At 38.1% G+C, this 26,493-nt stretch overlaps 1 protein-coding gene across 2 annotated transcripts in view; it reads left to right on the top strand.

Annotated features, from left to right (window-relative positions):
- Positions 1–26,493, top strand: part of syt9a (synaptotagmin IXa) — a 49,992-nt gene that overhangs the window by 6,517 nt on the left and 16,982 nt on the right. For both annotated transcript variants that reach the window (XR_010330129.1, XM_064336151.1), the window contains exons 2-3: positions 10,042–10,405; positions 11,328–11,874. Coding sequence is in view for 1 of the 2 variants with exons in the window: in XM_064336151.1 (XP_064192221.1) it covers positions 10,042–10,405; positions 11,328–11,874 (911 nt within the window). In the remaining variant the exon portion in view is untranslated. The remainder of the gene's footprint in view (positions 1–10,041; positions 10,406–11,327; positions 11,875–26,493) is intronic.

Genomic DNA, 26,493 nt, shown 5'->3' with positions numbered 1-26,493 from the left:
AAGCATTTTTCAAATACCATTTTCTACCAGTTTTTTTTTGCCAGAAGATACTATTTCGTAAATGTTGAAATAGCAGCATGGATTTATGTTTACAGCTTTAAAAAAGTGATATAGCTTGTAATTACCCTTTAAATGTCAAAATACAAAATACCAGTATGGATGGTGTGAAAATAACTACACCTGTGTAAGCTCACGCACCGCATGACACGGGTTAAATCGAGCACTGCAACTTTCTCATAAAAAGGTTAAATCTGGATAAATGGTAACACCAAGGTATTCCGTAGTCGTATTTGGCCTGTCCATGAAGTCCAAAACAGGCCTGGAGTCTGTCAAATAGAATTTCATGATCTATTGTATAAAAAGCTGCACTCAGGTCAAGAAGTACAAGAGCAGACAGAGTTACAGTTGGCTGGCAACAGTAAATCATTAGTAACCTTAACAAAATTACTTAGCGACAGCTTTCTCCAATAGTTTTGATAAAAACGGAAGGTTTGAAACAGGTCTATACTGTAATTTACAAATTTGTCAGGCTAGAGATTTGTTTTCTTTAGCAATGACTTAATAACCGCCACTTTTAGTGACTCAGGTACATATCCTGTTACTAGGGAAGTGTTAATGATTTTTACCATGTGTTGGCCTAGTACAGGTTCTGTAACCAATTTAGAAGGAATCGGATCAAGCAGACAGGTGGTCAGTTTTGAAGGCATAACTAGTTTAGATAGCGCATCCATGTTAATGGGCGTAAAACAGTTCAGTGCCACTGTTGGTACATAAATGGTGTGTGTGGGTATAGATAATGGATGGATGGATAATATTTGGACATATTTATGTCATGTAAATGAAAATGGTCATGTTTAGTGCTTTCTTCAGCTTTTTTTGACTTTCTCCAGACATCTTCAGTTCCTGCTTGTTTTTGTGTTCTGCTCAGCATATGAAACACGTGTTCAATTGGATTCAGATCTGCTAAATGGTTTGGCCTGTTAAGAATTGTCCAGTTTATAATTTTGAAAAACTCCTTTGCTGCTTTAGCATTATGTTTGCAATCATTGTCTTGCTGTTGAATGAAGTGGCATTCAATGAGTTTGAAGCCATTGTTGGAACTTGGTTGAGCAGATAAGGCTGCCCATATGTGTGGCCGCCATACATGCCAAATCATAACACCCCACCACCATGTTTTACAGATGGGGGGGGGGTGCTTTGGATCTTGGACAGTTCCTTTTGGCCTGCACACTTTTCTTACCATCAGTCTAATACAAGTGAACAAGTGAATCTTGGTCTCATCTGTCCACAAGGCCTTTTTTCAGAACTTGTCAGGCTCCTTTAGGTGTGTCTTAGCAAACTCTGACCTGGCCATCCTATTCTTGTGGCTAACTAGTGGTTTGCATCTTGCAGTGTAGCCTCTGTAACTGTGTTTGCGACGTCTTCTGTGGACAGTAGTCTCTAAAACACATCCATGCCTGCCTCCTTAAGAGTGCTTTTGATCTGTCAAACAGGTGTTTGGGTTTTTTCCCATTATGGTGAGAGCATAATGGAAATAACAGCTTCCTTGACTTTGGCGTCATACATGAAGGACGTCATTTTACACAAACATCTCCAGGAACAACTGGCTCCCTATTTTACAAAACATTTTCTGCCCTTCATAAATATGTCTGGCTCTTGAACAAACAAAATGTATTATCCATTCATATTTGTTCAAAATCATCCTTGGTTCTTCAGCCTTTTAAAGATACTCAAATGAATACAGTCAGTCTTACAACATTATTCGGCCCTTTCATCTTCAAACCATCCCACAATCAGGGTCTCTCTTTCTCTCTTTATATAACTGTACCAGAGAGAGACATTTATTCATGCGGAACCCTTGAGCAACAGAACTTGCGGTTTGCTGCTCTTTCCAGCGGGATCATCAAAGAAAAACTACCTTGAATCTTTGTTACTATTATTCAATTAAAATGCCACTCTCTAGACCTGTTGTGCACTTAAAAGTTAGGCATATAATATTACAAAGAAATAATAGAAATTGAATATAGACTTCATATGAAAGTTCTGTTGCTAATATAACTTAAATTTAGTCAGGACAACTCATGTACTTTGATTAAATATATTAATGAATATGCGATGTAATTACTTTGGTTTGGCCCTGAGTGGACCTGCTTTAGGTACTTCTGTACGTGCACCAGTGTGCACTAACCTATCAAACAGGGAGCAGGATGCATCTCTCCTACTTACCGGGAGATATATCAAAAGACCCCCCAGTACCTAGAAGCAGATCCAAACTACAGGTGAAACCTGGGGTGGAGGAGGGTGAGCACAATGCTGTGAGCAGCAGGAAGTGAAACATGCAATGAGCAACTCAGGCAATGAGCAGCACTGGGGAGGTCTGGCTGTCAGTTTAAAAAGAGCTCCATTAGTAATGTGGGCATGTGATTGGTTGAGAATGACAATATGTAGTGATGTGTATATGTGATTGGTTGCGTATGAGAGCATGTGGTTGCTGAGACTGACCAATGGTTGGCTGCAGCAAGAGTTTGCCAACTGAACTTCCTCTGCGCATTTCATGCATGACAGCAGATAACAAAAAGAAAGCATATTTTGATGCAAATAATTTATTCATTTGATATCTGTAAGATAATCAAACCCTACCTAGCAAATTACTGGTTGTGCATCTGGTGCGGAATATTTAAAGCATGTGTAACAAAAGTTTTTTGAGAAATATAAAACTTATTAATATGCACCAGGTTGATTTATTTATTTACAGAAAATTGTGTCATCCGTTGGTGGTAATATGGCATGTCAACCTATCACTGTGAAGGGTATGACACCAAGTTTCTAATCCAGTTGACAAACTTCAAAAGTGAGTTTTATGTGAAACCCAAACTTTCAGCCCAATTTTATTAAAAAGTTGAGTTTAATATATCCTTTTTGTGAGCAGGGAGAAGAGTAATGTTGTCACGATTTCCAATTTTCATATCATTGATATGCCTTGGAGAAATATGGCAATATTTGATATTATTGTTTTTTAAAAATATTATACTGGAATTAAGTAAACATTAACAGAAGTAATTAGCACATGTGGGCTGCTGGCAGAATTAATCTCAAATTGCAGTAGCCTTAGTGCTGCTTACTTTAGTTAGTGACAGTATGATCAACTACAAACAATGACTCAGACCAGAAGCACAAGCAAAACAATGCTTTTGAAAATTTAAAACAAAAATATTTTTTTAAAAGATCACAGTTACTTTAAACTAAGCTTAAATAAAAACCTAAATGCACATCATAATAAATATGTATGAACACTTAAAAAAACTGCTTAACAATGAAGGAATATGAACATTTAAATAACATCAAATCAAATAACTTTACACTCTCAAATTCAAATTTTCTCCAGGCTAGACACCAACTACACTGATATTTTCTGTGTTTCATCTCGTTTTATGTGTTGTTAGCCAGGAAAGTGAGCATGTTACTTTTCCACCAAATGAAAGGATCCTCTTCTGCGTTGATTATCAGATAATTGGCACTGTTAATAAACGGAATATACAAATAATAATAATAAAAATATAAAAAACAGAGCAAATAATAATATACAAATAGTAGAAAACAAAGCATACGAACATTGTTGCAAGGCAGCCAAACTATAATAGAAAAGATGGCGGGGGAGGGACACTCCGCTCAGATTTGTCTCCAGGGGCTCACGGAACAAGCGGTTATTCAAAGATCTAGAGTTATTCTAATTTTTTTTAAATGAACTCGTTTATTTTATAATTAATCTTATTATTTAAAACCATTTAAATATAATAATAATTATTATTATTTTAAGGGTAAATGATAATAATAATAATAATAATGATGTAGATGTAGACAATAATAGCAGCAATATCTTCAAATAGCTTGATATGTGATATTATCATATTATCGTGACAACCCTAGAGGAGGGGGTGGGGGTGTTCTGAGTCTTGAGAATGAGCCCCATTTCCAGGATATGATAAGATGACAATTCTTTGAACCTGGAGAAAATTGCGTAAACCCATGATCTTCATGTCAGAAGGTTGAAATCTGAACACAGTGGCGCCTGGTGCATGAAACCAAGCTGCATAAGAGCATCAAGGCCAAGGGCATAGGCATAAATAATATTTAACACATTATTAACATGTCACACAGGCATGTGTACAATCAGTGGCCCAGATCCTGTGATAGGAAGCAGGCATATCAAAGTGCTATGACTAGGCTGTGACTTGGATAATGGCTTTAGCATACCATCTCTAAGTCCTTCCCATATCTTTTCTGTGTCAATGTGGATACCCTGTGAGGTACAGGGTAACAGGTAAGATGCAATATCAGACAGTACTCCCAAACAGCAACATTATTTTAAGTTCACATGTTTGTAAATTGGGGTAAATTGAACTTTGAAACTGTCACCATTAGGATGGATAGTAGCCACACGGTTGCCTGTGAGATTACCATGCAAAGGAATCATTGTTGAAACATGTTGAGATAAGTAAAGTGAATAGGCAAATCAGGGGCAGACAACTGAAGCAACCACAGACTGGCATGGCTCCGTTGGGTTCTGAGGGAATATCTAATACAGTAGGCAGCTCCAGACATCAGGGCATTTCATGGGCATCAAAGAGACCAGCTGTGGCTCAGTTTTAACTGCAACTTGACTGTTTATTAGGTCCATACAGATTTCTTCACATTATTGTGACAGATACTTCCTCCGAAATATGAAATCATCGAAGAGTCTAATTTCTAGCCTTTATAGTTATTAAAACAGGGAGCAATTTACAAGGTCCAAAAGAGTTTTCAACTCCCAGCTCTGTGTTCTTACTAGTAATTACTGACTAATTGTTAAGGTGTTTAGAGTATCGATTGTAAACATTTTTAATAATCTCCACAGAGAGATTTAAATATATTGGCATGCTCTTGTCAGGTATTTTACTGAGCATTCTGTGTTGTGTAAAATTTAATTTCAATGTTTAATGAGGCTAAACTGGGGGGCTTATTTGAAAAAAAAAATCTTAATTTATGATTATGGATTATTAAAATTCCTTATAAAAAACAGCATTCTACTACATGGCTTGGCGCAGTATATTGATTCTTTCAAACTCAAATCCCACCTGTTTCATAAAAGCACATTCAAAGAACTTTGTTTCCTGCTGTGGCTCATTACGTGGATGTTATTTTCTCAGGATGATCCTGTCATTAAAAAAAAGATGCTGGCATACATCGGTCAAGTAAAACATAAGCCTCGTATTTCTAATGAATCACCCTAATGATTAATGGAGACAGAGCTGATTCCAGTGATTAGTGGTGGACAGTAACGCAAGCTGTTTGAATCAGTTCACAGTAAAGATTTGTTTTCTGAATATTCATTTGTACTCCCAGTTAGTCTTTTGTTCACAAGAAGAACTGAAAGGACCCATTCCTTCAGTGATTCTTCTTGGCAGCCTGTACTGCAAGCTAACCAATTTACACTGATGTTAAAGCTCAAATCCAAATCCCACTTTTACTTACTGTTTTCCTTACAACATATTTCACTTGAACTATAAGACACACTCCCAAGTAGATTACATATTTAAGTTCCTGGTTCCTCCCAAAGATTCCATATATGCCCCACTCAATGCCATCTAACTTTCTTGTTGCTGTATTTTATTGGTTCTAAATCTAAATTGGTTATAAATATTCAAAAAGACTACAGGTCTGCTAGCAGCTGCAGAAAATTGAGTACAAGAAAAACCTACATGATCTGAGCTGTTACATGGAGGTGATGCAAGTTGTTTTCTTCAGCAAAAATACCAAAACTAATCAATTGCTTGAGAATAATCCACCACTATCAATAATGATAAAATGCCTTTATGCTGCTGAAGGAGGTCTTAACTTCTTTGGTGCAGTGAAACCTGTATTGATCGTTCCCATTGAAATAACTTTGCTGAGGCCTCATGATCTCATCTCTCCATCTTTCTAAAACTGAAACTGGGTCACTGATGAGTCTGTCATCTCATTATGTATTAACCTTTTACACTGGCTGCTGTGCCCAGTGTAAACTTACTTCAGTGAGTTGTGGGCATTTCATGTCTTCAGCAGCTTATCCCTGATGTCGCTGTGGCAGTGTGTTGAAAGTCATGTACAGATCTTAAGCTTAAGAGATCTTAAGCTCTCCTACTTTGTTGTTTCAGAGTAAAAAGTATTGAACTGAAGTTTGCTCCGAGCAAAACTAGCTTCTATTGCATAGCATGCATTCCTGACAACCATATCTCACTGCTTTGTATTATTAATTGTTCTTTTAAATCTATTTTCTGGTCCTTGGTATATGATGATATACATTACGAGTACATAATCTATATATCTGTCATTTCACAGCACTGTTAATCACTGTGTAGGCATAGCAACCATTTTTTATCATTCTCATACTTGAAAGAAACTGTGACATAACTCACATTATCACAGCTACAGAATATAAAGTATGAAGATAATATTTGAAAATTGGACCAGTGACCTGTCTTTTTTCCAAAATGTCTAACTGTTTGTATATCTGCTTGGAGCAGGCAACAGAGTAGGAGAGGATATATATCTATATATGAGGAGAGTCAAAGTCAGTGATCCTCACACCTTGTTCTGCTACATTATTTATATCTAATTTCAGTATGTGTTGGCCCAAGTGTAATTCGAAGCATCCTGCACACAAGTGAGATAAGAGCACAAAATAAATCTCTCCACTTTGCTATTTGCATGTAACTTCAGGTTTCGATTTAGGTAAACCTTGCTTTTAAAAAAAATAAAAATTCTATGTCCTCTGTGTCCATCCAAATTATAATGTGCAGGTAATAAAGCACTACAGGACACTTTCAACAGAAATAACATAGCAAAAGGCTGTGGCTGAACTTCAGAATGGGTACCTTGAAGAGTCTCTGGACTTGCAAATCATTGGGTTAGTTTGTCACTCTCAATTCCAAACAGGTAATTTCAATCCATTTTAATGGTACTATTTGTTGTCACTACGCAATACCAGATAAATGTGAATATTTTTTAAGCATGAGGGAGCTCATACTCTAATAGTCAAACCTTTGTTTAATTTCATTATCTCAACCTTATTACTGCACATATTCAAACCATTTTAAGTTATTTATTTTGTATTCTTATCAGTTTTAAACAGGAAATGCAAAAGGAGCAGAGAACTAGCTGCTGTAGAGATAATTAAACATATGCAGTTAATACTAATTAACTTTTCAGTTTTTTTTAAAAAGAGAAGCCTCTATGTGGATTTTCTATTATTAAAAAAGCTCATTGACTTTAATTAAATTGCAGAGAGCCAAATTGAGTTTCAATTTAGAGTGAATTATTTCATCATTACACCAGGTCAGCTTTATATCAGGATGATAAGAAGTTTGGTGCTGAGACCACCAGAGAACAACCATCATTCCAGTGGAAACTGTTAGTACAGTATACATGTTTTCATCTTAAAAGGTACCTTTGATCGGCCTGGAACAATACCAGCAGACCTCTCAGTTATTTTTGAACACACATTCACAATGAATGCTTTGTAAATGTGACTTTTTAATGTGGAACATCAAGTTCAAGTCATACTGCACAGCATAGAATATTACTGGGTACCTCTTAATTCTTTTTTTTAAAGCACAACTACTCAGAAAGACACATAACATACATACATGTAACATAACTCACATTATGTCCTTTAAAGATTCAGGATGAAAAGTAGTTAAAGGGCTTGTTCTCTTGAGAAGGACAAGAGGAGGCTAGCCAGCTTAATGAGTTCATTTTATGTTGACATATGAACTCAGCCCCTACTCCTCCACCCCAACTCCATATCTATAACACAGGGGAAATAGGGATTATTATGTATAAATATGTATTATGTATAAATCTGTGGCGTCAAAGTGGTGTAAAATGTGGATAGGCTAGTTCACTCTGTCAGGCCTTTTCTACTGAGTGGAATGAGAGGAGGAAACCAGAAGCTAAATTAAGTAATTTGCTTTTGCCATGGAAACGGAGCCTATCCCCCATCCAATATCTGTAATACAGTGGAAGTAGGATGTCGTCCAAGTAGAATGCCAGACGTTTTTCACAAGTTGAATTACTCCGAGGTTGATGATTCCAGATGGAGGTTTCCAGAAATGTAGTTGTCTATGATGTAGCTCCAAAGCATAAGCTTAACTCTGTAAGGCCTACTGCAGGAACTTAGTGCCAATGGAGAGGCCTTTATTAAATCCAAATCTTTTGCTATGTCTCAGAAACATGATGAGGTAAAGGTACTAAGCTGGTGCATTGCACTGCAGAATTACAGTAACTAGCATCTCCCTTTTATTACTTTAAGTGTACACTTTTTACAATGCAACATACAGTGCGTATGTCCATTACCATATCCCATTTATACTGAAGGATATTTTTGTGTCCTATCTGCAAGATTTATTTTGGTGGAAGATGAGGACTGCAATTCACGTGCTGTGCAACTCAGTATCTTGTGCCAAAATCAGCCCCCCTGTGCCCCCAATAAATAGTTACCAAATATGCATTCGTCCAATATTTATTCCAGCCTTAACAAACCATGACAGGCCAATATAACACTACTGCCAAAACATGATTGCATTTCTGAACACTCTGAAAAACAAAACTCTCTATTATGTACTCAATGCAGGAATTATGACTTTAAGCAGACAAATCTCTGAACAAGTTTCTCATCATTCTCAAGTAAGTTCAACCAGACAATTTCTCATGGCTTTCTTCCCACAAGGAATGTGATTGAAAACCCAACTGGTACAATCTCATTATCAGTTAGACAGTGAAGGAATGATAGGGCCACTGTGGGCAGCATCACTAAAAGCCTGTGTGGTCAACATATAGTTAAATGCATAGTATAGTCTATAAAATGAAAGAGAAGTTGTATTCTTGATAAGTTCATGAAATTATATCCAATGCTCGTGTTTTGTCTAGCAAAGTATGAAGCAATAAGTCCACGTGTGGGTGCTTGGTCACGAGAACCAATCTATATTTCTTCAGTCATAAATTATGTATTTTTATGGGAAACATCTGTTTAATTTCTTCCCCCAGCTAGATGCAAGTTTTAGTTATGGTCTGGTCAGATCTGATGAATTTTCAAAAATAATTCAAGTTGGCCACAGATTATGATTGGATTTAGACAGAAATTATAGTCAGAGATGCTTATCCATGCATGAGCAGTTGTATGATTCAATTTCACATGCCGCAGGGTGTCAAGGCAATTTACCCGCTGAGCTATCAGGACAATGGCAGAACCACTAGAATCTGCCACAATACTGACAGGAAGGTCAGTAGAGTTATATTAATATACACACCTTTACACTTGCAATCCTTCCTCACTTTCCAAATCTTCTGCCACAAACCCTGCCTGAATCTGTTGTACATACAACAGGTTTACACATATATCAAGAAAACTGGATGCATCAAATCCACAGTTTTGAGATAATCAAATTGAGCGTGAGTGTGTCAGTTCTTTGAAAGTAGCATTATTCTTCAAACACACTATTGCAAACCATGCATGACCCAAGTGCAAATACAGCAGCAGGATATCCAAGACTTGCTACTTACTGTATGTGAGTAAATTAGTATTTCTCACCCTCTTGGGATATATTCTTTTTTTTCATACAAAATACTTTTGGTATTGCATCAGTGATTTTTCTTTTTGTGTTCCCAGCTCCAACTGTGAAGATAAGGATTTACAATCTGTAGCTACGATGAGGGTCTGCAGTGTGTAGTTGTATGGAAGCTCAGTACGATGTTGTTGCAATTAATGTACTGTAGTGTGTTGATGCAGAAAACGTGTAAAGGGTGTTTCTGCAGTGAAGGTCTGCATGGTATATCTGCAGGGGAGGTTGATAGGGTGTAGCAGCAGGGGAGGTCTGCAGAGTGTTGCTGCAGGTACGGTCCGCAGGGTGCAGCTGTAGGGAAGGTCTGCAGGGTGTAGCTATAGGGAATGTCTGCAGGGTGTTTCTGCAGTGTATTTTGGGTATAGCTGAGGATGTTATCTGTTGGTCTCACTCTGCCTTACAGATGTATCGGTGAGCCTGCTGTCCCTCGTGGTCACAGCCTGTGGCCTGGCCCTGTTTGCCGTATCCCTCTTCGTGTCTTGGAAGCTGTGCTGGGTCCCTTGGCGGGAGCGCGGCCTCCCCCCTGTCATCAAGGAGGGGCAGCCGGACCAGCAGCCCGTCTACTCGGACGTGGACGGAATCGACAATGAATACAGCGAGGAGTGCGTGAAGGAAGCCACGGCCGTGCCGGTGCCCGAGTCCGCCATGAAGATCAGCCACACTTCACCGGACATCCCAGCGGAGGCCCAGTCCAAGGGCAAGGAGAACTGCATCCACTCCAACCCACGCATGCAGCGGCAGATCACCGAACCAACCTCCTCTGTCCGGTCAGCCTCACCCCGATTTTTTCCTTACCAATCTTTGGTAGCCTGAAACTAGCTTTTCAGCTATATCTAACTTTGCGTAATGTAGGCCTAAGTGTGTTTATGATTTACTCAGGTTTTCCATTTTCACAGCCACAAAGACAAACACCCACAGATTACAGTGTAAATGACATAAAAATGTTCAAAAACGTATACTTCTGGCAAGAAAAGTGTCTGCACTTCAAAAAAATTATTCCATTGTTAAATCTCTGTAGATTTTCAAGGTTCGTACCAATCTATATCACTGAATAATAAACACTAAGGAATTTGATATTAACTGCAACAAACTGCCATTCAAAATGAGAAATTTCCTCCTGAGAGGTAGAAAAAAAGTTATATTTTGACATAATACAATTGCTTTGGATGTCAAAAACATGTTGCAGTGAAAATATTTTCAAATATATATATATATATTTTTATAGAATGCCCCAAGTGGTGTAGGTGTCTGTGTATAAGAATATAGTTCTTCAAATAAAGACCATTAACTCAGGTCCCCTCCAGGGGACAAAAAATAATTTCTGAGTTTTAGGAGGATATAGTGCAATTTAGAATCTTTGTAACAAGTAATTATTACTCAGGGTGTTTTATCAGTCATTTTTAGCTCATGTTTCTCTTACATGAATTATTCACTGCGGAATACTGATTTATCTCAAGTTACTGAAATGACAGTAAAATACTGTAAACAAAAAAAATCTACCATTTCTGGATTAACTCATACGTTTATTGCAGTTATCCATAATCCCACTTTTCAAAGCTACCAGCACTTTGAAGTCCAAGTTATAGACAAAAGAGTAAAAGGAGATATTTGTACAATAAATAAACCACCATAAGATGTAGATGCTGTTCTGACTAGACATTGGTTTGGCTGTCTTCCCTTTATTTGAAGGCATAATTCCATCAGGAGACAAATGAACCTGTCCAACCCAGACTTCAACGTGGCACAGTTCCAGAGGCAGGAGTCTCTGTCGGGTCTGAGCCTGGGTCGTATCAAGCCAGAGCTGTACAAGCAGAGGTCGGTGGACACAGACGACGGCAGGAGGAGCGAGAACTGCGGCCAGCTCCATTTCATACTCAAGTACGACTGTGACCTGGAGCAGCTCATCGTCAAGATCCACAAGGCAAATGACCTGCCAGCCAAGGACTTCTCGGGTACCTCCGACCCGTATGTGAAGATCTACCTGCTCCCAGACCGCAAGACCAAACATCAGACCAAGGTGCACCGCAAGACTCTGAACCCAGTATTCGATGAGGTTTTCCTGTTCCCCGTGGCCTACACCGAACTGCCCACACGCAAGCTGCACTTCAGCGTGTACGATTTTGACAGATTCTCCCGTCATGACATCATCGGCCAGGTGGTGGTGGACAACTTCCTGGACCTGGCGGACTTCCCCAGGGAAACGAGACTCTGCAGGGACATCCAGTATGTCTCTTCGGTAAGAGTCTCACCTCAGACAATGCATCTCATTTCACATCCATTCGTGCAATGAAAATGGTGAAACAAAGGCCTGGATTTGTTCTTAACATTCACTACTAAATCCAAGTATTATTTTCTTTCTTTGTAAAAACACATTTTGTCAAGTTAATTTTGTAGATGTCAATTTTTGAATTGACAATGAAATAAAAAGCAAAAAAAAAAAATCAGTTAAAGGGGCAGTTCATTTTTGAGTGAACTGCCCAAAAAAGTATCAAACTTCAGTGTTGGTGTTGTGATGGAGTATGACCATTGGTTGTAGTTTCAATAAAGGAACTTGTTAGCAACTTACTTTATTAAAGCTCATAACAGCTTTGTAATTCAAATATTAACAGGTGTAATTTATGTCTAGAAATTGATATCTCAATCATGCATTTTGAAGCTATTAAGTGCTTTAATTGAGTAAGTTGCTAAAAAGTTGGCATACTGACATTTCAAGAAGTCACATTTCACCAACATCACGTCACCATCACTCAAGTTTCATACTAGTCTGCACAAGACTTTGCACAGATATAGGCTACACAGGTGGCATACTTCTGTAGAAGAAGTGGTTCAATGAAACCGTGGAGAAATTATGTCTGTGAGTAACTGCAGGGTTATATTTGGAAGGAGACGTTGCTATTGAATTGAATATCTAGAAAACTTCGCAGTTTAGCAAAACTATTTGGATGGACAGATACTACTCCACGTAAGTAGATTTAATTTAATTCTTAGTTGAACAACCCCTTTAAATACAGATGTTGATTGAATCCAGGCCTATGTAAGCACTAAATTCTATTTGCAGCATTTTTCAATGAGGAATGAAATTATAAGCAATTGTTTTTTTATATATCGTACACATTTTTTCTTATTTCTCTGCTCTTCAAACTCAAATAATGAACTAAAGAAAAAAATTATTTTTTCTTCATTGTATTAGTAAAAAATAATAGTAAATGACATTGAACATATTGATTCTCATGGAACAGTGCCAACTTGGCTGCAGACATACAGTAGATGAACTTTACATTAAAATGTTACATTATTATTTAGAGATGTCCCACCCCAATTAGGGTTTTAACCAATTTAATCAGTGATTTTTCACAAAGCTGGAAGGGAGTCTTCATATAATCATCAACTTGATGTAACTTTGAAATGATGTGGAATTTTGAAATAACTTATAACTCTTATGATTTACACGTGCAAGTGCAAGACATGTTATGAACAGCAGGCTCACTTGCCATCTGATGCAAAGATTTATTTTTGTTCAGTCAGGGAATTAAAAATATTAGATGGAAATGATCCAGTCACCATTGTTGTTGGCTGAGAATGTTATGCAGCAAACGCAAAACTAAGGCTTGGATTCAGTTTAAATTGTCCTCAGTATTAAATGACATTTTTGGTGATTACTGCCTAAACAGTTTGAAAAGGATAAATGTTGACTGAATCCACAAATAAAATCTATTTCATACTAGAAACATATTAGATACGACATAAAAATTTACTAACAGTGTGATGGACACTTTCTGGGATTATTTCATGAGAACTAAATGGAAAGTAGAGGAAGGCACAGAGTCCTATTAAGGATATGCTTATTTTTAATTGATGATTCAGAAGAGGCAACGAGGATATAAACAGGCAATGCTGTGCAATGGTAGTTGTCAATGGTACTTTTGAAACCCTAGCCAACTGTCCAATGAAGCGATACTACCATGTTCACTGGCTCGCTTTATGAATGAACGAGCTGCAAACCAATACAGACCATATAAGCTATGAACCCTCATTGTCTAATTGTCAAACACAGAGGCAAGGACAAGGAGGGAATGTGAAATTAATTTAAAAAAGATTTCAATCACCATTTAATTTTTTCTGGAGAACTAATACAGAAACGTTCCAGATAATATGCCTGACCTATGAATTGTGAATGAGGCGTTGCAGGATATTTTCATTCAGATCCAATCATGTTCCTCCCCTCAGAGGTCAGCTGAGGAAGGGGACGGAAAGCCCAGATTAATTATTCAGGCATCTTCAGATCAAAGGAAAACAAGGAGCGAGGCAGTGAAAGTTTTGTATGTGCACAATCCTGGAAGAGTTCACTTTAATGACAGTGAATTATTGAATACAAGCCTGCTTACTGCAGGAAGTCAGTTCATCAGATTTATAGTGGTTGCTGTCCCAATGGTAACTGAGGTAGGTCAGTCTCGGACGAGGAGGCAAGTCTAGGCGTAGAAAGGTAATTTCTCTGGAGTGGGTCGCTGTCTCCTGGCACAAGAGATAATGAGACTAACCTCATAACAACGGTCATGTGTATGCTTGCTGGGGGAAAACAAAAGCCATTGCTCTCTCAATGAATAAATATCATGGAGTGCAGCTTGGGAACTACAGACGGATGACAAATTGAAGAAAAAACCAACATCAAGTGTCTGAGTAAGGTGTTGGGCCACCACAAACCACCAGAACAGCTTCAATGTGCCTTGGCATAGATTCTACAAGTCTCTGGAAATCTACTGGAGGGATGGAACACCATTCTTCCAAAATAAATTCCCTCATTTGGTGTTGATGATGGTGGTAGAAAGCACTGTCTAACACATCGGTCCAAAATCTTCCGTTGGTGTTCAATTGGGTTGAAAACTTGTGACTGCGAAGGCCATAGCATATGATTCACATCATGTTCAGACTTGTTGAACCATTCAGTGACCCCTGTGCCCTGTGAATTGTCATCCTAACCACTCCCAGCAGGATAGGAATGTTTCATCATAGGAAAAAAGGTGATCACTCAGAATAACTTTGCATTGATTTGCATTGACCCTTCCCTCTAAGGGTAGAAGTGGACCCAAACCATGTGCCCCCCACAGCATAACAGAACCACCAGACCCCCTCACTGTAGGCCTGTACCGTTCTCTTGGTGTTCACAACACATGCACTTGCCCACTTGTCGAGAATATGGTGAAAGATGACTAATATGACCATATCACTTTTTTACACTGTTCTTGCTGACAGTCTGATCACGTCCTGTATTGACATTCTCAGTCAAGCTCTTCTGGTTTTTTCTTACATCATATTTACTGATGTCTTTCCCCTAGATCTAAATGCAGATGTCACTTTAGTCACTGTTCCTATTGAAACACTAGCCAATAAAGCAGTCTTTGTGACCGAAGCTCCTGCCATCCATGCCCTAATAATGAGCTTTCTTTCAAAGTCACTTAGATCTTTTTCTCTTGCCATCTTGATCCAAAATCAAGGTCAACTGGGCCTGCTTTGCATTTTTATGCATGCCACAGTGCATGATAGGATGTTAATTGCTTAATTGTATCTTGCAGTATGCCTGTATGGCAGCATCTGCATTTATGTTTCTTCACTCATTTATTCAGGTCCTTTAATTTGTCACCCGTCTGTATATCCCAGGGGTGCCCAACCCTGGTCCTAGAGGGCCACAGACTCTGCTGGTTTTTGTTGCGACCCAAAACTTAACTGATCTATTAAAGCAGTTGGTTGCACCAGACTTTAATCCAAATTAATTGCTGAAGAGTAGACTTTATGGCTCTCCAGGACCATGGGTTGGGCACCCCTGCTTTGCACCAAATTGCAAAGTACCTTTCACAGTCGCCTTCTGGTCATGTATACAAAAACGACTATGAGATTAGAGGAATAAATATGAGCACAAATGGAACAGTAATTTCACTCTAAAACAGATTGTGGGTAATGGCCCTGCCAAAGTAAACTTTACAATGAATTCATATTTTTCAGATCAGCACAGTTTAACCCTTTTTTTGTCCTTTGCTGTTTTATAAATATTCTTTCCTGAAAGTAAAGACCAGGAGAGAAACAACCATCTTGAATATGTCTGATGTGTCATAACTAGGGTCACCATTTTTTTTCCAAAGCAGTTTTCTCTCTTGAATTTCAGTCATCAGCATGAGGTTAATAGAGCCTTCTTTGATGAGCTGTATTTGATTATCATAGTCATATCATAGTCTCTCTAGTCATCCACAGTGAGAAGTGAATTGGCACTCAACAGTGATTGACAGGTGCTGCATTCAGTTATTAAAACCGCTGAGTCAGTTGCATATTTTAACAGTGTTATATTGCTTTTTTACTGTGTAAAAGTAGTGAAACTGCCAGTACAAAAATGACAAATAGAAGACTATTCATAGCAGCAGAGGGAGGCCAACAAATGGACTGAAAATGTAAGGTTGAAGCTTTGTGTCTGAATTTAATCATCGTAAAACTTTAACAGTGTTCTCTGCAATTGCTTGACAAAGCTTAGGGCAAACTTTTCCACATGAAGAGATGCATCTTTTTACACTGACAAAGTTGATTTGGATGGACAGGTACCATTTTGCTTTCTGTGCAATTTTTGAAAAGCCTTTCTCGCCTCTGTCCCAGAACTCCCCAAGTGCCATTGCACTGCTGTTTTTTGTTCAAATAATTTGTAATTGACAAGTTTGGAAGAGCAGATCATGTCAAATGCTGGTATCAAGTCCAGAGGGAGTTTCGTCAAGTGAGCAGACTTTATTTGGGTTAAAACTGCCTCAAGGAATTTGTGTGTAAGTTAAAAGAAACTTCTTTTGGAGTGGTTTGCAATATGTTTGCAAAAAGTTTTGCTGAATGTTTTCATGCATTAGTTATTTATCATTTTGACTGTCGGTAAACTTTGTGCATGGACAATGCGTAAAACCATTTTTAGTAACTAACTGTTGCTAATTGTAATTTTACAATCAGTGAACTAGTAATTGTATGATTAGTCAGATGATCATGCTGATTCGCTGCCCAAGGGATCAGATGAGGATATCAAATGTACTGAAATTTTCAATCCCACTGGGTCATGCGCTATAGAAAACGGTGACCCTCACTATAAGGGACAGTAATGTATCTGCGAATATAGCAGCATACTCAGATTAAAGACAGGAATTTTCAGTTTATAAGCAGCTTTAGAGTCTTCTGCCTTAAATGTATTTTGGGGTGTATTCTGGAATTTTAATATGATCATCTTTTAATCTTTTAAAAATATTCTGAAAGACTCTGTGCAGTCAAAATCATGATTTTAAAATGCTTATAGTATGACCAAAGACTATAAGGCTACTTACACATTGATTTTAAAAGTATTTCATACATGTATGTAATGAATTAATTTTTTTTCCCTAAAAACTATACAATGCTCGACATTGTCGCCTGGAGGAGGATTTGGTATTGGTGGTTTTGAGACCAAATTTGTGATGTTGCAAATGTTTCTAATTTGCATTGACCAATGTGCGGTGGCCAAAACACTCACCCAGTATGAATATTTATGTAGTGCGCGCTCCCAAGTTCAAAGCCAGTTAAACGGACCGGTTCTGGTAAGCATCCCTTCGGGCTAGATGACATTCTGCTATTAATCGAATCAAGCCTACAAACTATAACGTTACCGTTAACCTCATCTCCCCAATTTCCTTGCTGTCTGGCTATTTATTTGCTGTCTGGCTATTGATAATTTTGCTAATTTAGCAATGAGCTGTACTTATCTTGTGTAAATATAGCTAACATTAGCTGGCGAGTGTAACGTTACTTTATTCACCAGACTTATAATCAATAATGTTATGTACTAATGTAGGTTATCCTATAACGTTAGGGTCCTATGTTGTAGGCTGTAAGCGATGGGCTCATACATATACGACTCAAAATTTTGAATGCTGTTATTGCTGTACTCGTTATCCATTATTACAGTCGTATGATAACTAGCTAACGTTAGCTAACAACTGACGTTACGTGGAGTGAGCGCTGATCCAGGTCAGTGGGAGTGAGCGGCCCGGGATGTCAATCAAAAGTGAATGCATAAATAATTAGGACAGAACTGACACGCCCAGCCAGTCTTGAGTCTGCTATATTAGGAAATTCAAGTTTTACATCAAAGCAGGTTTTTTATCTTTTCAAAGTCTAATAAGTAGAAAAAAAATGCATATATATTATAATTTAGTAACTAAAGGAACCATTTAAATGTAAGAAAAGGGAGGCTGCACAGGGACTTTAAGGAACAGATCATGTTCTCCTGTATTACTGGCATATACTGGCTCCTTCAAACGTTTTCACTTAATGCCTTGGTTTACACAGGCAATGAATAACAATGCACCCTTTGGCTACATGTCAGGAGGTGTACAATGAACACAATAATGCATACACAAGCAAATGCATATCAAGGACTTCCCCAGTTTGAGGTTGTGCTAGGTACTAGGTTGAAGTTGTTCAGTTTCATCCACACTTATGTTCCAATGCAGCATTTCACTAAATCTCAGAATGAAACATTCTGAAATCCTCACTGCTCTAGCTTGCGTCCCATTCTTCCTGTATGGTTATTCACTTGCTGTTTAACTGGTAAACACTGAATCTGAACCTTGTGCACTGTAGAAGCAGGTGAAACACTGACTAGCATACAATGGCTATTTCAGGGACAGCAGAACAGAGCGCTGAAGAAATGCATTTGGAATTTCCTTAAACATCTAGTCATTGACACTGTTCAAAACTATTGACCAATCTCGGGTAATAACTTCAAGGGGTTTGTAACTTCAAGGTTGCAGGTTTGATTCCCAGATGGGGCACTGGTGTACGCCTGAGCAAAGTACTTATCCTAACTTGCTACTGTAAATGTACACTGAATTGATTGTGTGTACAAAGAATGTAAAATGGATTGGTTACTCTGGATAAGAGCACCTGCTAAATGCTTAAAATGCAGACCTTGCGATTAGTAATGTTAAGTCCAATTGTTTCTGCTCTTTGGGAATAAACTGAATTATTTTAACTTAGCCGAGCCAAACCACAAATCAACTCAAAATGATCAATTTAATAACAGCCAATTTTAATTTAAAATTATTTCCATTTTTTGTTCAAGTTCTTGTTAATATTTCTGCAAGTACACATCAGAGCACATGTAAGTCACACTGAGGAGGTGCCAGTATTCCCCCAATCCATGCTTCCATGGACAAAACACACAAGGCAATTATTTTGACCATGACAGTGAGATACAAGGGTACAAATGGAATACTTCGCTGTCCCCAGATCCCCCCTCCTGGTTTATAAAGAAAAAAAGGTGGCAACACAAAGACATACTTAGAGGAGTAAATATTTCACAAGGTCCTACGTAGGATGTGAAAAGGTGACCTAAATTTGAAATGGCAGTAAAAGGGCTGCTTTGAAAGTGAGATATAGAGACGGAACTGCCATACATTATTTACATGTCTCGCCCAGGACAGGGGTTCCTTGGAGGTCTGAGTCCTCCCACCCCAGCTCTTATCTGCTCACAAGCTACCAGAGCATGCAGTGCTTGGCAATGCTGTGTCCAATTACATGTCTCCCACACTATCCCTTATGCCAGCACGTCTTCTCAACTATAATGAGTGTCCTCACTCAACTCTCTTTCCCATTAGTCACAAACACTCACAATCAAACTTGTGAACTGAAAATCAGTCATCCTTTATTTTAAGGACCTGCTCATCTGAAATGAGATGATGCATACAATCTAACTTATTCATGGATTTTGTCTTGTTACATTAAAAAAAAAAAAAAAAAAACATATGGCGAGTCAGAGGTACACATTAAACAGGATTTTAAATGTGTCTGAATCTAAGCTATTGAGATTGAAATAGTTGTACACCACAGTAAAGTAAAATAACATAAAAGAAGAATAATGTGATCCATAATGTTTGGACCAAATACTTTTCTCCTTGACTTGGCTGTTATGGGGCTAGTTGCCTTAAGTTTTCTATTCAGCATAGGAAACTCATATTTTCAGTTGAATTTAGATCAGGTGAATAACTTGGCCAGTCAAGAATTTTCCAGTTTTTGGCTTTGAAAAACTTGTTTTTTGCTTTAGTAGTAGTATGTTTGGGATCATTGTCTTGCTATAGGATGAAGCACCGTCTAGTGAGTTCGGAGGCATTTGCGTGAACTTGAGTAGATGTTTCTTTACGCTTCAGAATTCATTCTGCTGCTGCTATCAGCAGTTACATCATCAATAAAGAAAAGTGAGCCAGTACCTGTGGCAGCCAAACATGCCCAAGCCATGACATATTGTTCTTGTCTGTCCACAAGATGTTTGTCCGGAACTCCACAGGCTCTTTTAGGTGCTTCATAGCAAGCTGAAACCTGGCCATTCTGTTTTTGTGGCTAACAAGTCGTTTGCAGTGTAGCCTCTGTAGTTCTGTATGTGGAGTCTTCTGTAGATAGCCCTCCGAAGGGTGTTTCTGATCTGTCGGACAGGTGTTTGGGGGATTTTCTTCATTATGGTGAGAATTCTTCGGACATCAACTGTAGAGGTCTTCCTTGGCCTACCAGGCCCTTTGAGATTACTGAACTCAACAGTGCTCTCTTTCTTCTTACTGAGGTTCCAACCTGTGATTTTGGTAAGGATACGTTTTGGCCTATGTTCCTCACTGGTTCTCAGCCTTGGCCTCCTTGACTTTCATTGGCAAAATACTGGACCTCTGGTCCCCTATTGGCAAATGCCAATATCAGACTCCAAAGGAAATCAAAAGTCCAGAATCAAGACTAGATACTGAAAGCTCCCTTATACAATACACAAGTGCAGACAGAAGTATCTGAAGGCTTGTGAAAGGTGGTGAAAAAGTCAAAGATGCACCCCAATATGTTCACCAATATCTTATTGTTTATTGTTTAATATTGTTTATTTTATCCATTTTAAACCCTGGTACGTACAATGGCTTTCAAAATTACTGGCACCATTAATAAAGAGGACCTTTTTTTTGGTCCTCTTTATTAATGGTGCCAGTAATTTTGGAAGCCATTGTACGTACCAGGGTTTAGCACCTCAGACATTACATTTTTGATCTACAAATGAGAATCCAGATATAATTAATATGTCAAAAAAAAAATAGGTATAAAATAGGTTCTAAATATTTTCAGGGGAGACATATCTGAATTTACATGCCAAGATGCATCAGTTACCAGCATAATGACTTCCTCCACAGAACGACCCTGTGTCACATGATCATGGACCTCATCAGAGTTCCAGAGTGTGAGGGCTGGTTAGCCACAACTGGTAGCAATGGTAGCAAAAGAAAAATCTGAGCGTGATACTTTCATCATTAGCTTGCTAACTCATGGAAAGCAATATTATGGATCCTCAGGACACCCTGTCAAATTATTTGAATGTTTTTCGGCACAAAACAAATTACATAACGCTAATAAGGATCCATTAAGAGATCATTGTTCACTACATGATGTTACTGAAGTAGCTATCTTGTCAGAGAGTCCAACCTTTAACTTAACTAGGACTGCTGCTTTCAGATGTTGTCAGATTTACGGTCTACACAAGTTTCCCACCAGGAAGGTCCACATGAACACATTATTATGTCAGAATCTGGGAAATCGTAACTCTTAGAAAATCGGGATTGTACATGCAACATGATTTGGCGGAAAAGTGGGGTATTCCCTACTCGGATAAAACTACATCCACTTCAAAAAGCAGGGTTATTTTAGGTTTAGCTAAATTTGTGTTTGTTCATGCTGGAAAGTAGGAACACGTGATATGTATGCAATTATACCATAGTCTATATACCATAGTACAATATGCCAGTTCAATAATTCTATGCTTGCCTTATAAAATGAAGGAAGTCATAAACTTGCCATGAGCGATTAAAAGCTACTCCTGCCTGCACGCTAAGGGTGCTAATATGAGTCATTGGCGTTTCCAATTATGAATTAACGTGCTTAGGTATCATTAACTGTTAGCCTGCTTCATTTATTTCTGGCTTTGTGTGTGTGTTGAGTACTGGAGAAAATGTTACCTGATATGAAATGGGCATTGCAGTCACAAAAACTATGAATGGTACCATCAATCCAGTCTGTTCTTTTAATGGCTTGCAGCCAAACTTTTCTGCACTTGGCTTCAATGAGGGTACTCGAGTATGGTACTCAGTAAAAATGAAGGCCCTATTTTTTTTTTGCTATTTCTCCTTTGACAGGCAACAGTACAAGACATTTTGTCGGTGTTTCAACTTTCAATTCTCTTCCTTTCAGTTTGCCTGTTTTCTGCCACTAGAACATTGTGACGTAAACGTGACGTACGCCCAAAAATGGTCTATAGCTACGTTAGGCCATTACGGTGTTGTGGATACCCCTAAAAATTAGCTTTAATAAATAAGACTTTTTTTGCACAAACATAACTCAATTTAAATCTGTTGGATCCTAACACAAGACCCCTTATTATATCTGTCATTTTTAGACATGCATGCTTTTTATATTTTCATGGCTGTAGGCATTATTAAATTTAAATGAGACCTCAAAATTCGAAATTTGGACACCAAATTGCCCATAGACTTAACATGGGGCGACATAATGCTAATTTACAAAATCAAGCTAGCTTATCCTTGTTCTAAAATTCTGAACATGAGAAAATTGGGACACCGTTATGTCTAGCACTGCAGCAACCGGCACGCAAACAGCAGGGAGGCACACGGTCACCGAGCAGCTAGTCAGTCATACACTGACCCTGTCTGAAGTGACAAGCAGTCACTACAGCAAGACCATGATCTGAAACATACTGCTAAAGCCAACATCTTGTCTGGCCAAGACATTCGCCCAATTAAACATGTTGAAGAGAAAACCTAGGGCAACTAGCCCCCATAACAAGCAGGAGCTGTACAGGCCTGGCAGAGCATCACCAGAGAGTTGAGAAGATGCTCAGTATCTGGTGATGACTATGGGTCACAGACTTCAAGCAGTCACTGCATAGAAAGGATATGTAATAAAGTAGTACAAATGACTAATTTACATAACATAAATATGTCCCTCCCAAACTTTATGGTGCCCTGAAATGTGGGCACTATGTATATAAAAAGTGCTTTAATTTCTACATGTAAATCGATTGTATAAAAATAACATTTAATAAAAGCTGAGAATCTGCACTTTAACTACATGCAAATAGTTTGATTACAAATCTATTATTGTGGAGTACAGAGCCAAATAAAAATGTTTATTTTTTACCAAACATGGAGTTCACAGTATATTCACCTTCTAACAATATATTTTTCATTTGTGCATACTTTTAATTGTACCCCTGTGCAGCAACACTGGCAACTGCTCACAACTGAACTCCAGTATGTTCCTTATTAAATAAGATAGTAGCAACATCGTGTGCAAATCCAGATCATTTAAATATTCAGTTTTTCACCACACCCACATACTGTAAAATTCAAAAGATAGATCATCATTAACCCGAGTTCTTCAGCAGATAATTGTCCAGATCACTGGTTCTTAAGTTTAACTTTTGCCATTGTTACTTTTCCTTCATAACAACATGTTGGTGAGTTTGTTTTGGTGATAATCAAGTCACCAAACTGCTTGGCAAGAATTCAGATAACACTTGCACATAAGTGTGCTTCAAAGTTAACGACAAGGTTGTTTTGTTAGCTCAAAACTAGAGATTGACTGCTGCTCTACAGAAGTGGGATTGAGGGGTATGTCAGAGGAGACTGGATTTGTATGTGCAGGACTCATTTTGCTTACACTTCAGAATTTCTGGGGTGATGGCTGACTAAGGCAGAGAACAACAAATGACTGACTATGAAATAGCTAAGCCCGGGGCTCAAGATGTTCCACTACGGATGACACACAGATAAAATTAAATTAGTAAGATTCAGAATAACAGGGTACATTGGCTATTCGTAGTTAACCAAGCCAACACGGTTTTCAGCATGTATGTGATCACAGGTATCAGACTTATCTAAAGCAGTGATCCATCCATCCATCCATCCATTATCTATACTCGCTTATTCCTGGTCAGGGTTGCAGGGAGTTCTGGTGTCTATCCCAGCGTGGATTGGGCGAGAGGCAGGAATACACCTTGGACAGGCTGCCAATCTATCGCAGAGCACACACACCATTCACTCACACACTCACACCTATGGGCACAGGGGTCATCAACGTGTCCGTACACGGACAAACGTGTCCGTGGCAAGACTTGTCTGTGTCCGTGGCAACAAAAAAAAAATTGATTGGGAAAAAAACATTTTTTTCCCATGATAATATACATTGCAATCATTTTCTTGTCAAAATATTGACAATCTAATGTTTTCTGAAACTAATGAATTAATTTGGCCACAGTGCGACTGTACATGTCTGACCAATGCAACAGTGATGTTGTCAAATTCTGGTGTCATCTGTTTGAGAGCAGCGAGGAGTACAATGAACTGAGCAAACTTGCAATACTCCTGCTCACATTAAGCCCAGACAACTGCAGCCGTGAGGTTTCAGTCATATGAACGCTATTAAAACTCAAACGCGAAATAGACTTGGTACATGCCACATTGATGCCTTTCTTAGGATTGCCACCTGCTCATATAGAACGGCTGACTTTCCAGTCTCCAAGTTTTCATCATAACAAGGTAGGGCACTGTTTTTTTTAAATTAGAAATACTATCATTATAAATTGTGTAGCATATTAAAATATGTACTATGGCACATTGTGAGGTCTAGCAGGCAATTGTGTGTTTCTGGTAATATTTGACTACTTCAAGTTTTGTATGTCCGTGGTAAAAATCGCATTTTGACGAAAAAGTCTGTCACAAGCCGACACGGTGAAGACCCCTGTATGGGCAGTTAAGAGTCTCCAAGTAGCCTGCTTGCATGTCTTTGGATTGTGGGAGGAAACCAGAGTACCTGGAACAAACCCACGCGGACACGGGGAGAACATGCAAACTCCTCCCAGAAAGGTCCAAACAGGGATTCGAGCCCAGGACCTTCTTGCTGTGAGGCTGTGAAGTGCTGCCTTTTTAAAGCAGTGATGGTTATCTCAATATCAATCAACATCAGCTAGCATTGGTGTCAACAAAAGTTAATTTATAACATACTTGGCAATCCAGGAGCTAAATATTTCCAGGTACTAAATATTTCATGAAAAGTAACCACCTTTTTCAAAGTGTGTTGATATAATTTTCACGTTTGAGCTTAAGTGGGTGGAGATTAAAGAGAACAAATATGTGATTCCACTCTGCTACCTAGGTCATGCAGAGGCTTGTGCTAATATCTTTGAAAGACAAATGATCAATCCAAGGATAGCATTTCCCCTTTGAGCACCTTCCCATGAGTCGAAAATACATATTTATGAGAGGCCATACTGTAAAAAAAAAAAAAAGACCACAAATAAAATAATCTGGCTTCATCTTCCGATAATGAAGATAACCTTTACTAATCTAATTGTGTATTTAACTTTTCTTTTTTTTGTTAAGCAAAATACATTTAGTTACCATCTACATTGTTTTGTCTAACAATGTACCTAGTTAGGATAATACAATTACGTTAGTTTATTTGGCAGGATTGTTTTTGTCTGATTAGGCAAATGTGATTCCAGTGCTAGTTTGTACTTGGTAGGATTGTTGTTTGCTGAACAGGTTACTCTACAGGGTTGGAGTCCTGATCGATGTGGTCACTTCTTGCACTACGATCTTTACTTCACTCTAGTGTGTTTCTTTTGCACCTCTGCACCTTGAACTAATGCACTTGTTGTACGTCGCTCTGGATAAGAGCGTCTGCTAAATGCCTGTAATGTAATGTAATGTCTACAAGACAAAAACCTACATACAAATCTATTGCCATAATTAAAACCACTTTTTACAAGCTTTTTCTTGTTAAATAATTTGGAGTATAGTTAATTAATTTTTATCAACCAATATTAAACAAATAATTTATATTAATCTTGACTAGTCATCCCAGTCTTTGGCAGTGCCTAAAGATCTCCTCCTACACATTTGGAGCTGTATTTTGGTTAGCAAGAAAAAATGTGGAGTATTAAGCGATATTAACTGCATAGGGACATGTGCCTTTGATCTCTTTTTTTCTCTGGATTTTCCCCTCCTTTATATCAATGGCTATCCTCCCAAGAGGTGGGGAGATGACTGAGAAATAAAACGAGAAAAAAGAGAAACATGAAAGATTTACTCATTATAAACGAAGGATTGAGACAAGCACATCAACCATCTGATGATCTGCTCTCAAAATATAAACACTGAAATTCACCTTTAAAAACACAGCAAAAAGCTTATAAGTTTGCATACAATTTTATGTTTCCTGATCTAAATCAGTATTGTGATTGCAACTAGTTAAGCCCCTTTTAATAAGGTTAACTGGAGCAAAGTCAGCAGTGACATTGCGTAGATGTAATCCTGTACAATATCATTATTACATAATTTTTCTAAAAAGAAAAATTATGAACTGAATAATTGCTCTTGGACTGAATTTGAATTACTCGTCTTTATTTGTTTCATTTCACTACTTTAAATTGTAGGTGTTTGCAACTTACTAGATCCCCTTGGAAACCCACTGTTTCATCTCAGAGGGTTTTTTCATTCTGAATGAACTTCTAAATAGGTACATACATATTGCAACTGTTAAAATGTTAAAAAGTATTAAAACGGTTATTATGCTTTTTCTACCAGCATGGTACTGTATTGACGTTTTTCGATAAATATTGCAAAATGCATATGAACTGCATAATGCAAATGGAAATTTGAGTGAGCATTCTTTCATTCAAGTGAAAGCACTTTAAAGAGGTTAGGTCCATATTTAATTAATCTTTTAGAATTTGTTATTGCATTATTGTAGTTGTTTTTAGTTGAGT

The sequence above is a fragment of the Anguilla rostrata genome, chromosome 5 (genome assembly GCF_018555375.3).
Source record: "Anguilla rostrata isolate EN2019 chromosome 5, ASM1855537v3, whole genome shotgun sequence".
Lineage (NCBI taxonomy): Eukaryota > Metazoa > Chordata > Actinopteri > Anguilliformes > Anguillidae > Anguilla > Anguilla rostrata.
Note: the sequence above shows the minus strand (reverse complement) of the source record. Positions and strands in the feature narration are given on the sequence as shown.